Genomic DNA, 15,825 nt, shown 5'->3' with positions numbered 1-15,825 from the left:
TACTTATATGTTTTTAATTTTCTAGATGCCTTACCTGAGATGCTGGGGTCTGATTTGTAGAAGTGCTGAGCACTCATAGCTGCACATGAAGTCAATGAGAGTTGTGCTTTGAACATATAAAGTGCTATATAATGTTCAGTATTCTGAAAAATCAGGTCCTAGATATCTCAAATTGTGTGTCCAAAATTAGTGGATACTTTTGACTTTAATCTTTCTGTGACTTAGTTCCCCATCTGTAAATTAGGGATAACACTACTTCCCCTTACCTCACAGAGGTGTTGGAAACATAAATTCATTATGAGGTAAGTGATAAGTGCCAAAGAAAAGCCCACGAGAAAATTATTAATTCTGTCCTCAGAATAGGTTTGAATGGTCTGCAGCAAATAAAGCATGGGGCCACACATGAGGAGAAAACAAAATATTGAATAGCTGCTCATTAAGTGAGCACTGTCCATCCTATGCACTGAAGGAGGCCGGAGTCCTGTTGGAAAAAATAGCATGTGATCACGTAATGAAAGACTGTATCATAGCACATATGCACAGGGGAGTTGAATTAAAGCTGCACTATCAAACTTAATTCTGCCATCTCCTATCTTTTTGAGTTCTTGACTTTACAACTTTTACAATGTTCTTTTAGCGTAGTTGTGTGTATAACATATAAACAAGGAGGGAGTCTCCCATTGATTTTGACAGATGAGCTACAGTCACTTATTGGGGGTCCTGAGATGAGACCAAAGACCGATTTTGAATCTGCAATCCTGTTATGATGCTGTATAATTGAAAATGACCATTTGTATCAGTGTTGCTACCACTGTTATACAATTGCAACAAATTTTATACAAAGCATATCATGTAAAGTGTCAATGGAATAGTTACAATCTATCACGTATGATTATCCTGGTTAAAACCATGTATCATCTTCGTATCTGAAGTGATGAATATTGGCTATGTATCTGTATCTCAAACACATGTTTTATGCCTAGGTGATACCCCCCAGATAAATTTACATCAGGGCTAGACAGCTATGTGTTGATGGTCCATTAAGGACTCTCAGCTCACAATGGGCCACAGAAGACATCCCGCCCAATGAGCCTTTTTTGTGGATGCCTCAGAAAAAATATGGTCAATGGCTGCCCTTGTGAGTCAGCAAAGTATGTAAGGACATGTGGTAAGGACATGTGACCCTAGAGTCCATCTTGGGTCAGTAACTTTCCATACACAGGGACTAGTGGCTTTGTTTGGGACAGTAAATTTCCATGCATATGGCAAATATATAAAAGACACCTGAGACATCTCCATTTTGCCTCTTTCCTGCTCCAATTCTCTGGACTATGGATTTACAACCAAAAGGAGTGTTTTGAACTACGGACTGAGGACTTTTCAATCATTTGGAAGTTACCAGAGAAACTTTTGAAAGCCAGCAGTCTATTCCATCACTGCTATGATCCAGATCTATGAACACTGAAAATCACTTATATGTATATGATTCCTTAATCATTCAATAACTCTCTTCTTTTCTTTTATTAATAAATCTTTAGTTAGTTTACTAAGGATTGGCTGACAGCATAATATTTGGGTAAGATATGAGATACGTATTGACCTGGGGGTAAGTGTCTGATTCTTTGGGATTAGTAGAACCTTATATATGGTGAATTGGGTTTTCAGTATATTAGACTGATTATACAGTAACTCCTCACTTTAAGTTGTCCCGGTTAACGTTGTTACATTGCTGATCAATTAGGGAACATGCTCATTTAAAATTGTGCAATGCTCCACTCTTACGTTGTTTGGCTGCCTGCTTTCTCTACAACTGTCAGCCTCCCTATGCCACCCCTCTCCCCACAGTGCCTCCTGCCCACCGGCAGACTCCGCGGATCAGCGCCTTCCCCCTCCTCACCCCCCCCGCCCACGGCAATCAGCTGGCTTGAGGCGTTTTGCGGGCAGGAGGGAGGCGGGAGGAGCGAGGACTCGGCACACAGGCTTCCCCTGCCTCCCCAACGCCACAAGCCAGCTGATTGCCCCGGGCAGGAGGCAGGAGAGGAGGGAGGGGGAGCCTGAGCGCCGAGTCCTCGCTCCTCCCCCCTCCCTCCTGCCCCCTAAACACCTCAAGCCAGCTGATTGCTCCGGGCAGGAGGGAGGGGGGAGGAGCGAGGACTCGGGGGAGGCAATCAGCTGGCTTGTGGCATTTAGAAGGGAGGGGAGGGAAGGGGAGAAGCAAGGACTCAGCATGGGAAGTAAAGGGGGAGGAGGTGAGGGGGAGAAGAGGCAGGTCAAGGATGGGGGTTTGGGGAAAGGGGGGAAGGAGGTAGGCTGAGGGTTGAGCCCACCCCCACCCCCACCCCCCACCCCTGGTGCTTGCAGAGTAGGGGAAGCTGCCGCTGCTGCACAACGTGCTTCTCCTAACCTACAGCACCTTCAGCCTCCTTGCCTGCCTCATTGTCTGCAGTGCCAGTGGGCTGTGCCTGTGTAAGGTAAGGCAGGGGCACCTCCCAACTATAGTACTGTACTGTATGTACAGTATGTTTGTAAACACACAGCACATGCACACTACTCCCCCCCAGTGTAGTATTAAATTGCTTGTTTAAAATTGTTTAAAATGTATATAATGCCTTTTGTCTGGCAAAAAAAAAATTCCCTGGAACCTAACCCCCCCCATTTACATTAATTCTTATGGGGAAATTGGATTCGCTTAACATCGTTGCATTTAAAGTCGCATTTTTCAGGAACATAACTACAATGTTAAGTGAGGAGTTACTGTATATTATTAGACCTGTTTGTCTGGATCGGAGCCAAGGGCTGGAATGCCTAAAAGGGACTGTGTTAAGCTTCTTGGTGCTACAGAAGCTATTTTGTTACTGGTTTCTATCTAATTATAGAATAAACCACCAGTTTTGGGGAATTGTCTGCCCTGTCTCTTGCAGTCTGCCCTGCGATGGCATTCTCAGTGTAGTCCATCCCAGGCACCCAGTCACACCTGTCCACAGAGGCCACAGGTTAACAAAATTGTAGATGAATGTGCACTGCTTTTAGCTGTACATCTCACATGTCTCTCCTTGATTACAGCAATCCAGCAATCTCAAAGTCTTTCAGTCTAATGGTGACAGAGCTATTGCCATCAGACTTTGTCATGGGCTAAGAGCGCCAAGGTGTTGAGGTTAATATCACAAGAATGGATGTTGGCCTTGAGAGTGTCTTTATGATGGTTTCTTGGTTTAATGACTGCTTCTTGGAGCAGCTAGTCATGGAATCCACAAGGGGGGAGGCAATTCTTGATTTAGTCCTAAGTGGCACACAGGATCTGATCCAAGAGGTGAATCTAGCTGAACTGCTCGGTAATAGCAACCATAATGTACTTAAATGTAACATCTTTGTACAGGGGGAAATACCAAAGTAACCCACCACAGTAGCAGTTAACTTCAAAAGGGGGAACTGCACAAAAATGAGGAAGCTAGTTAAACAGAAATTAAGAGGAACAGTCACAATTGTGAAATGTCTGTAAACTACATGGAAACTTTTTAAAAACGCCATCAGACAGGGTCTACATTTAGTTTGAGCCTAAAAAAACAGCAACAGGACCAAAAAATGCCACCATTGCTAAACATTGTAAAAGAGGCTGTTAGAGGCAAAAAGGCATCCTTTAAAAACTGGAAGACAAATCCTGCTGAGGAAACTAGAAAGAAGCATACACTCTGCAAGTCATGTGTAAAAATATAATTAGGCAGGCGAAAAAAGAATTTCAAGAGCAACTAACTTAAGACACAAAAACTAACTGCAATTTTTTAGTACATCAGAAGCAGGGAGCCTGTCAAACAATCAGTGGACAATGAAAGTGCTAAAGGAACAGTCAAAGAAGACAAGGCCATAGTGAAGAAGCTAAATGAATTCTTTGCATCAGTCTTCACTGTAGAGGATGTGAGGGAGATTCCCCACAACAGCCACTCCTTTTAGGTGACAAATAAGAGTAACTGTCCCAAATTGAAGAACAGGAGTACTTGTGGCACCTTAGAGACTAATAAATTTATTAGAGCATAAGCTTTCGTGGACTACAGCCCACTTCTTCGGATGCATCCGAAGAAGTGGGCTGTAGTCCGCGAAAGCTTATGCTCTAATAAATTTGTTAGTCTCTAAGGTGCCACAAGTACTCCTGTTCTTCTTTTTGCGGATACAGACTAACACGGCTGCTACTCTGAAACCTGTCCCAAATTGAGGTGTCAATAGAGGTGATTTGGAACAAATTAATAAATTACATGGTAATAAGTCACCAGGACCAGATGTTATTCACCAGAGTTGAAGAAACTCAAATATGAAATTGCAGAACTGCTAATTGTGCTATGTAACCTATTGCTTAAATCAGCCTCTGTACCAGGTGACTGGAGGATAGCTAATGTAATGCCAGTTTTTGTAAAGCCTCCAGAAGTGACCCTGGCAATTACAGGCCAGTAAGTTCCTAAATTCAGTACCAGGCAAATTGGTTGAAACTGTAGTAAAGAAAGAATTATTAAACATGTAGATTAACACGCTATGTTAGGGAAGAGTCAAAACAGTTTTTGGAAAGAGAAATCATGCCCCACCAATATATTACAATTATTTTAGGGAGTCAACAAGAATGTGGGCAAGGGTGATCTGGTCAATATAGTGTATTTAGACTTTCAGAAAGCATTTGATAAGGTCCCACACAAAGGCTCTTAAGAAAACTAAGCATCATAGGATAAGGGTGAATGTCATCTTATGGATCAGTAACTGATTAAAAGATAGAAAACAAAAGGTAGGAATAAATCATCAGTTTTCACAATGGGGAGTGGTAAGTATTGGGATCCCCCAAAGATCTGTACTGGGATCTGTGCTGTTCAACATATTCATAAATGATCTGGAAAAGGAGGTGAATAGTGAGGTGGAAAAGTTTGCAGATGATTCTAAATTACTTCAGATAGTTAAGTTCAAAGCTGACAGCAAAGAGTGATGAAGGTATCTCAATAAACCAGGTGACTGAGTAACAAAATGGCAGATGAAATTCAGTGTTGATAAGTGCAAAGTAATACACACTGGAAAAAATAATCCCAGCCATACAAATGATGGGGTCTATTAGCTGTTACCACTCAAGAAAGATCTTGCAGCCATCGTGGATAGTTCTCTGAAAACATCCGTTCAACGTGCAGTGGCTGTCATAATTGCTAACAGAATGTTAGGAGACATTAGGAAATGGATAGATAATAAGACAGGAAAACATCATAATGCCACTATATAAATCCATGGTACACCCAAACCTAGAATATTGCATGCAGTTCTGGTCACCCCATTTCAGAAAAGGTATTTTAGAATTGGAAAAGGCATGTAGAAGGGCATCAAAAATGATTAGGAGTATGGAACAAGTTTCATGTGAGGAGGGATTCAAAAGACTGAGACTGTTCAGCTTAGAAAAGAGACAACTAAAGAGGGCTATGATAGAGGTCTATAAAATCATGAATGGTGTGGAGTAAAAGTGTTATTTGCCCCTTCATATAACACAAGAACCAGGGTCACCCAGTGACATTATTTCTTCACACAAGGCCAAAAGCACAACTGAGTTCAAAAAAGGATTAGATAAGTTCATGAAGGATAGGTTCATCAATGGCTATTAGCAACCCCATGCTCTTGGGGTCCCTAAATCTCTGACTGCATCTCCCCCCGTTTGATGACAAGGGATGGATCACCCAATAATTGCCCTGTCCTGTTCATTCCCTCTGAAGCATTTGGCACTGGCCACTGTCAGAAGACAGGATACTGGGTTAGATGGACCATTGGTCTGACCCATTCTTATGTTCTTATACCCCTGAGTTCTAGTCTGCATTTTTCTGTAAAAGATGGCCTTCAATGCTCTACTGTCAGGCATATGGACCACATGACAACAACATCTCAGCTGTGCTCTCAATATAAAAGTTTCAATGCCTTTGATGTTGCAGCACTCAAGGACCTCATTTTTGCAACCAAATATTGCCATTTAGTTCCCATTATCTGTCACAGACATCACAGATGGAATTGGTCCACAGTTTTATGTGGCATCAATAAGTTGTCCATTAATTGCAGCCATAGAGCAGTGTGTTGATGACGACAGCATGGTAAACATCAATTTTTGTTTGCAATTTGAAACCCTGCTTGTTCCAGAGACAACACTGAGGTTTTCCAAAGGCATCGCTGGCTGTACCAATGCGCTTCATATTGTCATTGTCAATCATTGCATCTTGAGAAATGACACTGTCAAGGTAGCAAAACTTGTCAACAATCTTGAGTGGTTTATTATCAATGGACATAACCGGAGTAGGTGCAGTACTTCCTGTCTTCTTTAGTCTGATCATTAAGCCAAAATGTTTTGTTGCACACACAAAGCAGTCAGTGAATGTTCCTGAGGTTATGGGCCAATAAAGTACAATCATCACCAAACAGTAATTTGCTAATAATTGTCTTCATAACTCTGGTCATCACATGCTGACGATGCAGCCTCAAGACACCTTCATCCATACAATACTGTATATAAATGCCACAGTCAATGTCTCTGAATGCATCGATTAGAACAGCTGCAACATGATTCTAAATAATGCTAGAGCAAAAACACAGCCTTGTTGGTGAGAGAAAAGGGAACTCTCAAGGACACAAACCCATGATAATTAATTAATAATGATTTTCTGAGATCAGGTAGGTATAAAAACCATGAAGAGAGAATTATTGCTTGGGGTTGTCAAAGAGCATGGAAGTGGCCAAAGGTAAATTTAAGATGTTCTAAATGAGGCCTAAATAGCGATGCCTATTAGACTGTATAAAAGTCTTCCGAAAGTAAGTAGTGGGAGTCCCAGATTTGGAGTTATTTAAACTAGGTGAGGCAAAAGTCTGAAGCATATACCATAGGGAATCACCCAGCACTGGCAGGACAATGGACAGGATGCCCTCATATAAATCCCTTCCATTTCTTAGCACTTCTCTAGCACCAATATTCTTCAAAGTGCTGTGTAAATATTTATCCACTCAACACTACCCGGAGGCACAATTATTATCATTGCAGCTGACAGCTGGGGAAACTGAAGAAAGAGGTTCTAAGACTTGGCCAAGGTCACAGAAGAACCAGGACCAGCGCTCCTCCTTCAGCCCATGCCTTGCCCGCCATTTGGAGGTAATTAAGGGGCTAAGATCAAGCGTAGTATCTGTTCTTATCAGTTTAATATCTGATATGTTCTCTATCTGAGAGCTTTATATTATTAAATAATTACAATGTTCATTCAGAAATCAAGATGTGGGCATAGTTTCTCTAACAGCACACACATATACTGCAACATCAAACAAGAGCCTTAGAAATCCACATTCTTTGGCCCACATATGAGAGAAACTTCCCCTGACAGAGAAGGACAAGCTTGGCTTTGCTAGGAAAATCCCATTTTCCTCTAAAATTTTTGCACTCACCATAAAAGGGCTTTGGATCCTAAATGATATATGGTGTGTCTGATCACTTACTCCCCAGCAATAATTGTCTTGTCAAGTGCTGGAGGTGACATTGATTGTCAAGTAATTTCTTGAGCCAGTTTCTCGGCAAAGAAATCTAAGGCCCAGTGCCCCTCCCCCTGTCCTCTGGGGAGAGCCAGCTTTTCTTCACATGCCTGACAGCACAATAAGGGGCCCTGCTATTCTGCAACATGTATTGGTTCAGAAATAGAAAGGGGGGAAGCTGCCTGAAAGGCCGCTGAGGTGAGAAAAAGCTTCCCCGATTTGGCTCAGGTCTCCTCATCTATCCCTGCCAGGTGGGGGGGGGGGAGCAGGGCGGCAGGGGCTGGCTCTGAGCTCTCTCTCTTTCTCTCTCTCTCTCTCTCTGTCTCTCCTGATGGTGGCCGGAGAAGAAAAGACACGAGCAGCCCCACCCTCGGACAGACGCAGGAGTGTCAGTGATTCCGCCCGTTCAGACAGTCTGTATAGCTAACCATCAGCTGCACGATTCAGAGCCTCCTTTGCCAATCACACTGGGAGGTGGGGGGGGATGTCGCTCTCTTCTGGGAGTGGCGCGGTGGGGAGCTTTGGGGTGGGGTGGACCAGGGGCAGCAGACAGGGTTCCCCCAGGTGTGTCAATTGCAGCCTGGAGCCACTGCGCTGGGGTGGGAGGAGGCTGCCTGGAAGGAAAAGCATCTTCCAAACGGCACGGTAACAAGCCAGCGGCAATCGGAAGATCGCTGCTGTCCTTGGCAGAAGGACTGTAAGAAAAAGCCTCCGCCCGAAGCCCAGACACTGGCAGCTCCTCTGAGGAACCATTAACCTTCCGTTCTCCCCTTACAAACGAGAACTCCCCTCCCTCCTGCTCTGCTTGGTGACCCGGCTGCTCTGCTTTAAGAAAATAAAATAAAATAAACCTCTTCTGGGGTGGGCAAGGCTATTGCAAAACGGAAGCGGAGCTTGTTTTCCGATGCTGTGCAGAGAGCCCAGGGGGTGCTAGGTGTTGCATGCCATGGGCAGTTCATTAGAGTCAGGGTGCAGCAGGGCAATGCAGCCACCGCCCTTCCACCCCAGCTGAGCATTGTAGATAACCCCCCGGGCTCCCTGCTGCAGCCAGAGAGCTGAGAGCGGCTGGATGCCCTGGCTGGGGGGCGGGAGGAGGTTTCATGTTTATCCCAGCGGGCACGTGACCTAGGGGGTGCCTAGCTATTGCTCATTATTTATTATTTATTAATTATTATTATTATTATTATTATAAAAATGACAATAGGAGGAAGCAAATCCAGATTTATCCGGGGCCCCGTATTCAGCATCGGCTGCGCTGGGACTGTCTGCGCTGTGGTGACACCGGCCCTTTTGGGGCAGGAGCAGCTAACCAGTGTATGGATCTGCAGAGTGTCCTGCCTTTCCGCTCCCCTCTCCCCCAGTTTGATGCAGCGGGTCGGAACTGCGCTGGTTCTAGTTGTGTCTGTAATATGGGGTGGGGGGAGGATGTGTGAGGCTATTTATTGCACAATCTTTTCGAGGCCTAGGGAAGTTTCAGCACCCAGGAGAGCTCCAGCCTCCTTCCTGGGAAAAGGCAACAGAGGGTCCTGTGGCACCTTTAAGACTAACAGAAGTATTGGGAGCATAAGCTTTCGTGGGTAAGAACCTCACTTCTTCAGATGCAAGTAATGGAAATCTCCAGAGGCAGGAAAGGGAAAGGGGTTTATATAGGAAACATCCCGTTGATGGCCCAGAAGGCGGCCTCGAAGAATACAAAATAAGCCCCTGTAGACTAGAACTAGACACAGCTGCATTAATACGGGGGGAGGACCTGCCCTGTGGGACGTTAAAATGGGAGTGTCTGGCTTTCTGGCTAGGTCCCTCCATGAGCTCAGGACAGCACCTTTCCCTAACTCCAGCCTCCCAGCCCCTCTGCAGGAGCAGTAACCCCGGGCAGGCCCATCCCAGCTCCTCCTCACCCCAGCAGCACCCCCCATTTCACTCACGACCCGTCCCCACCAATTCTCCCCACCTCCCAAACCCGCCACCCTGCATTCTAAATTCCTCAATCCACCTCATCACGGAAAAGATGGCCCTCTCACCCAAACCTTTGCACTCACAAAGGATGGTTGGTCGTGGGAATCTGGGGACCACTTTCCTACCGCGTGTGGTTGAGTAGTCCTGGGTCAGGCACTCTGGGAACTAAGCTCTTCACCACATCTCAGCAAGCTACCTTATCTTCCCAACGTCAGTAGGCTAATAGACTAAAGCTTTCTTGACAGCTCACCTCAAACAGCCCTGACGCTGCAATATGTCCACACTGAGGAGTTTATATACAACCCACACCCTTCAGCCTGTATTTCTCCGCCTGTAGGAGGGTTCTTCTCCCCCAACCTACTTCCAGTCTTCTGCTCTCATTAACAAAAAACAACCACTCTGCAGATCGAAACTGACAAACACAAGGACAAGGGGGAAAGTGGCCACAGCCTCACCTCACCCGCTGGGCCCCGCTTTCAGAGGGGATGCTGCATTTCTTAGCATAATCAACCGCACTGGATAAATGACACTGAACTATTGTCCAGCACAAGGAACACCACTAAGCTGTGGCAAATGTGATAGTGAACGGTACATGTGGAGGAAGGAGAAGAGTACTGTTAGCCCAAGCACGTTCTGGAAGCCTATCATCACAATGGAGAGAGAGAGAGAGAGAGAGGGAGATATCTTGGAATGGCCCCATGGTCCTTCCCCCCTCAAATTCGTTACCCCAATTAGAAATGTTCCAGATGACTACATCTATGTGTGCCAGTGCTGTAATACTTACCATTGTTATTTTCTTATGCTGGGTAGAGCTGAGGATACATACATGCAGTAAAGGATGATGGGACCACCTATCCGCCACTTAATCCCATACCATGCTTTGTACACTGCCTATACCTGGACAGTGACTTTCCCCCAACTAGAACATATATTCGGGTTACACCATATTCCCATCCATAGCTTCAGATCACTACCCAGATTTCTCTTAAATTGTTTCCAAACACGTCACTTGCTTTCCCCTGGATACAATGAAGGAAAACGTTTTCCCCCCTCAATTATTTCCTTTTCTCCCTCTCCCTGGCCCACAAAACAGGTTTTTCTTCATCATGCTCCAAAACTGATAAATACTTTATAATTTCTCAAGTCCCAGGCAATCCTCTTTCAGGTGATGTTTTTGAGTATTCACTCATATTCCACACTCTTTTACCAAGCAGATTTCCATTGTTGTTTTGATTGTACATCAAAGAGGTGGCTAGTGCGATAATGCAATAATAGACTGCTTTGCATTTTCTAGAGCACTTTGCAAAGATTAATTAGTATCCCTGCCATCCTGTAGGTTTTACCACTGAATGCATCATTGATGGATGAGTCTGGGAAACAAAGTAAGTATTGAAAAGCAAGAACTTGCAGTACAAGCATTTGTGTGTGTTGCAACAGCCAATATGCAGTAAAGCACTGAACGGAGGTAAAATAATGTAAACTACTGTTATTGCTAAAACGGCTCAGAAAACCTTTGAATTATTTCCCCCTTTGTCATATCGGTGTTAAATTGTGTTAAAAATGCATTTGTGCATATTTTCCAGGTAGCAACAGGAGAGCTTTCAACCCCAATAGGCTTTTCATGTAAGACATAAAACATTTGACATGGACTGTACTATTAAAACTAAAAAGACGGGGGGAGAGACACTCAAGGACCGATTTCCATTTCAAACTCCATTCTAGCGCTTTGTACTCCCGCACCATTGGGGGATCAATATTTAATGCTTGGAGATTCTAGCTCCGCAGGAGTCGTGTCAGGGGACCTCTAGAGCCAATCTGCTTGGGTAGAGGAGTGATAATTATTCATGGGCTCCTGCCTCTTGCTCCTTCTCTTGCACAGCCCCACGCTGCTGACTCAGTGCCTTATTCAGTCTTCTCTCTCCCTCTCCACTGCTGTAGCTGGACCCCTTTGCCTTCACCGCCTCGGAGACTCTGCACTTCCATCCCACCATGGCTAAAACAGCAATGGGTAAGAAATCGCATCTCTTTTTCTTCAGCCAATGCAACAACCACTATATCCTAGGACCACCGGCTGTCCTGGGTGCTCCCTTAGGAGGCCTTAATGTTTAGAAAAAGCCAAGACAATGTTAAATCTTTTTGTTTAATTTTTTTTAAATCAAAAAGCAGGGAGGAGGGTTGGGAGCCCGGGGCTCTTTAGAAGTCTTAGACTGAGATCTGATGGTAGATTGCTCTTGGGTGATTAAGGCAAATAAGTTGAACACTCATTTCAAGGAGATTTATTTGGTTTTAAAGAGAGTTTTTTGTGAGTGGCACCAAAAAAAGTGCCCTTACCTATTCTGAAATGTGGTATGTGTGTGTTTTTATAAAGCCCCTTATCGCCAGGTCTCAAGATATTGCTCGCTCTTCATTTCAGCTATTTCTTAGAGATGATGTGTTAAAAGCAAAACACTTGCACAGTGAAACTGATCAGTTTCGTGACTGAAAAGGAAAGACACCTTCATCTCCCCAGCGACAAGATGTAGAGAGAGACTTTTCTCTTTTGCTAATTCGATACATAACCCGATCGCCTTGCAAAGAAGAGGTCCGCCCTTTGTTTTAAGGAGGGTGGGGTTGGGGGTGACATTGGGTTTCTTTGTGTAACGCTGTGCACCGCTGCTCCCGGAGTTCCTGAGGAGAGGGCACCTGCAGAGCTTAGCGCCACAGACTCCAGCAGCCCAGCACAATGCAGGCAGACAGACCCCACCCATACGGCTGCTGCAGCTGTCTCCTCCCAGGCACGCCCAGGGAGCCCTCGCCCAGCGTACAGTACCCTCCCCAGTCCCCTTAGACATTAAGAAGTGGGGAAGGGGGGGGGGCTAGCAACGCACATCACCAGGAGAACAAACCCAAACGGCTTTTGAAAGATCCACCTCGTTCCTGCTCTAAAGCCTGGAATCTTGTACCCCTGCAGTCTGATTGCACACAGAAAAGTAGGTCATTGGATAATAAAGGTATCCTCCTACCAGGATATTTTTTTTCTAGATAACGCAGCAGCTTCTCTCCCCATCCCCCGCCCTGTTTTGTCGGGAGTGACAGGCTTATCTTTTTTACTTTGTCCCACTAGAGCGAACGTAAACTGTATGTGTGGACTCCGCAGCCCCGCCCCATCCATCCCCACTCACTCATTGTGGGTGTGGGTGTAGTTAACGTGCGTGGCTTTGCCTAATCTCTCACACCCTTTGGTATCTGAGAAGCAAGAAGGCGAGATGTCCACTGATTGCAGAGGCTCGGAGCCATGATTGCGGTTTAATTTAACCTTCTGGGGAATCGCCCCTATCTAGGGCTAAAATTAAGAGGCACAAGCAGGACATCCTCCCCCGACTCCTTTTGTTTCACTGACTGCGGTTAACTGCTTTGTGGTGCAAATAGAGGTTGCAGCGTAGGGTGTGGAAAGGAGCGAAATGGATTAGCCACCAGACCAGTCTTTTAAAAGACCTCCAGATCATCAAATTCCTTTCTGCTTCCTTTGGAAAAGGGAAAAATGTGGTTGATACCTTAGAAATCAAAAAGTTTCAAAATAATTCCCTATCAAACACCCCCGCTCACAACAGCCACCCAGAATAAGGAAAGCAAGGTTTAAACACCTTTATCTGGCCCTCAGGGGAAAAACAAAAAACAAAAAAAAAACAAGCCCATGTACTCACTACTGAATCACTGTGGCAATAATAATCTGAAACCTGAAATAATAATCCTGTTTCATTCTTGATCATTTGTCCAAAGTTAACATGAATCCTCCAGACATTAGTTCTACATTTAAAAACAACACTAGGATTCTCTTTCTTTAATCTGAGAAATAATCCCTGGGCGTGGAAACCTTTCTAACCTGGCATTGTCACCTGTAGGGAAAAGGCATGGGACAGCTGTAGATGCAAACAGACTGAGACAGGAGCTGTGGGAGTCTGGCCAGCCCTGCAGTGCTAAGCAAGTCATCCCCTCCCCATTGCAGCAAGCTGGTAATCAGTATTGATAATTTGTAGTCAGTTGGAGACTGATCACTGCAGAAGGCCCCTGTTAGGAACTCTGTCGCCATAGAAGAAAGGGCTCTTCAGGCTTTGATTAATGATCATGGCTTTCTTCAAATATAAAGGTTTCTGCAGCAGGGAGGTGGTTGAAATCATTAGATTTACCCAGATACTGACTGACTAAATCTTCCCAGCCTGCCTATTAATTAGGTCCTGATTAGCAAGCCTTTTTGCTCTCCCAAAGATATACAGCTACATATTTTTTAAAACTTCTTTAAAATATTAATTGCATTGCAATTTTTGAAGAGTTGTTTTTTTAACTATTTGATCAAGGATTAAATAGCTTCTTTCTATAAACTTCCCAAAGGAGTAATGGCTCTATTGTCTACTTCTCTAGTCTTTACTTTTACAGAGATTTGACTTTAGAAGGTACTTCAAGTCCTAAAATATAGGAGGACCTTTTTGTCTATTCCAAGGGCTTGCTTCTATAGAAAAGTAATGAAAAAGGAATGTGTTTTCTTCAGAAAATAAGCTTTAGTTTTACTTGAAAAAAGGGTTATTTACAATCTTGCAAATCTCCAGTTGCTGTTAAATAAGCCACATTGCTTCTGGACCAGCGCATGAAGCTTTTACTCACTTGTCCATTGAGGGGAATCACATTGGTTTAATTCATTTCCTACTGTACACTGTATTATTACAAAGCTCTAAATAAGGGCTAGATCATGTCAGCACCACAGTCAATAGCAAAACTCTCATCAACTTCAGTTGTGCAGGATCCGGCTCCCCATAATGCTTATGGCCCCAGTCCAGCAAAGTACTTAATCATATGCCTAATTTTAAGCACATGAATAGTCCTATTGACTTCAATGGAACTAAACATGTTCTTACAGATAGGCATTTGCTTAATATTCTGCAACACTAACGTAACACAGGGCCTAACTCTGAACTCCTTACGCAAGCAAAATTTCCTTTAGACTTCAACAGGAATTTTGTCAGAATGAAAAATCAAGGCCTCAATATGCTTTTATTATTGGCCAATTAGGTTTTAGTTGTTGTTTTTGTTCTATATGTGTGTGTGTGTGTGTGTGTGTGTGTGTGCGCGTTATTCACTAAATTTCATATAACCTGACTGCACATAGGATTGCCATTTCTTTTATTTTTACCCTAAATCTTTTGAGCGTCTGTACAGTATGTGCCTCAGGTGGCACGTGACCAGGATTCATCACCGGATTTGGTCCGCTCGTTGGATCACTATCTTCCCTGGCTTGAGCCGGGTACTGATGGGCAGTGCAACGTGAACGCTGATCCATGCCCCCCTTTCCTCTAAATGATACATAACTTTTGACATTTTGTTCCAAATAAAATCTGAATATATTTGATGTGTTTATTCGTATACCCACAATGTATTATATACATCTGAATGACCAGGGTGGAGGAGACACCAGAGAAATAATGAGCTATCCATATCCCACAGTTCTTCTGGCATCCTGATAATGGGAGGTTGAAGCTCAGGTGGTGTTTAATGTCATTAGAACTCAGAAATGAATCTGAAAAGCCTAATCTAGTTTCCCTATGTTATGTCTTGTACATTTAAAGGCTATTTTAACATGAAAATATGTTCAGACAAAAATCTTACACAAAACTAGCCTTCTATCCTGGTCCTCCTATCTGCTTAATTTTAATAAGATTCTGTCTAATAGAAATACACTGACAAATTGTAAATAATACTTGTTCAGTATTGTTCAGTTCGATTTCAAAATTGTAATGAAGGGTGACAGGAAGGGTGGGCAGGATTGTGAAGCTCAACCAATCATACTTTAGATCATTTGCATATTTCAGTCCTATTGATTAAAATGCTATAAAAGTGGTTCAGAGTTTTTCTTCTATTAAAAAACCCCTAATTTCTTAGCTATAGTCTCAGAGTTGGATAGACATCCTGAAGAATATATAATAGCTGTTAAAGATGTGTTCCCCAAATACCAGCATATAGCATTATTGTCATATCGAGTAAATAAATATAGATGTGAAGCTATTGATCTGCGTATTATTTAATGTAACCGTTTATTGTATAACATTTTCATAACTAAGGGTTTGATCCTACAAAGTGCTGAGCACTGTGGCCCTCAGCCAGCAAAGCACTTAAGTGGGTGCTTAACTCTAAGCAGGAGTCGTCCTATTGATGTCAATGGGATTATGTATGTGTTTAAACTTAGATATGTGATTAAGTACCATGCTGGACTCGAGCCAAAAATATGTTCCTGTCCATTATTATGCATCTTCAGATTGCACAAACCTACTAACCCTTCAGGTTTTTCCTTCTTATAAAAGTGAATCCAACTTTTTAATAACCTTTAGT

The 15,825-nt window shown here is 43.6% G+C and overlaps 1 protein-coding gene and 1 pseudogene across 1 annotated transcript in view; both read left to right on the top strand.

The window, feature by feature from the left end:
• The first annotated feature begins 7,119 nt into the window (after positions 1-7,119).
• Positions 7,120-7,245, top strand: LOC128833231 (U2 spliceosomal RNA; annotated as a pseudogene).
• A 4,042-nt stretch (positions 7,246-11,287) lies between these two features.
• STMN2 (stathmin 2) overlaps positions 11,288-15,825 on the top strand; it is a 58,297-nt gene continuing 53,759 nt past the window's right edge. Inside the window, exon 1 of the mRNA XM_054018252.1 lies at positions 11,288-11,476. Within this exon, the coding sequence (XP_053874227.1) occupies positions 11,458-11,476 (19 nt within the window). The 5' untranslated portion in view covers positions 11,288-11,457. The remainder of the gene's footprint in view (positions 11,477-15,825) is intronic.

This window comes from Malaclemys terrapin, chromosome 2, assembly GCF_027887155.1.
Source record: "Malaclemys terrapin pileata isolate rMalTer1 chromosome 2, rMalTer1.hap1, whole genome shotgun sequence".
Taxonomy (NCBI): Eukaryota; Metazoa; Chordata; order Testudines; family Emydidae; genus Malaclemys; species Malaclemys terrapin.
This window is presented reverse-complemented; position numbering and strand designations above follow the sequence as displayed.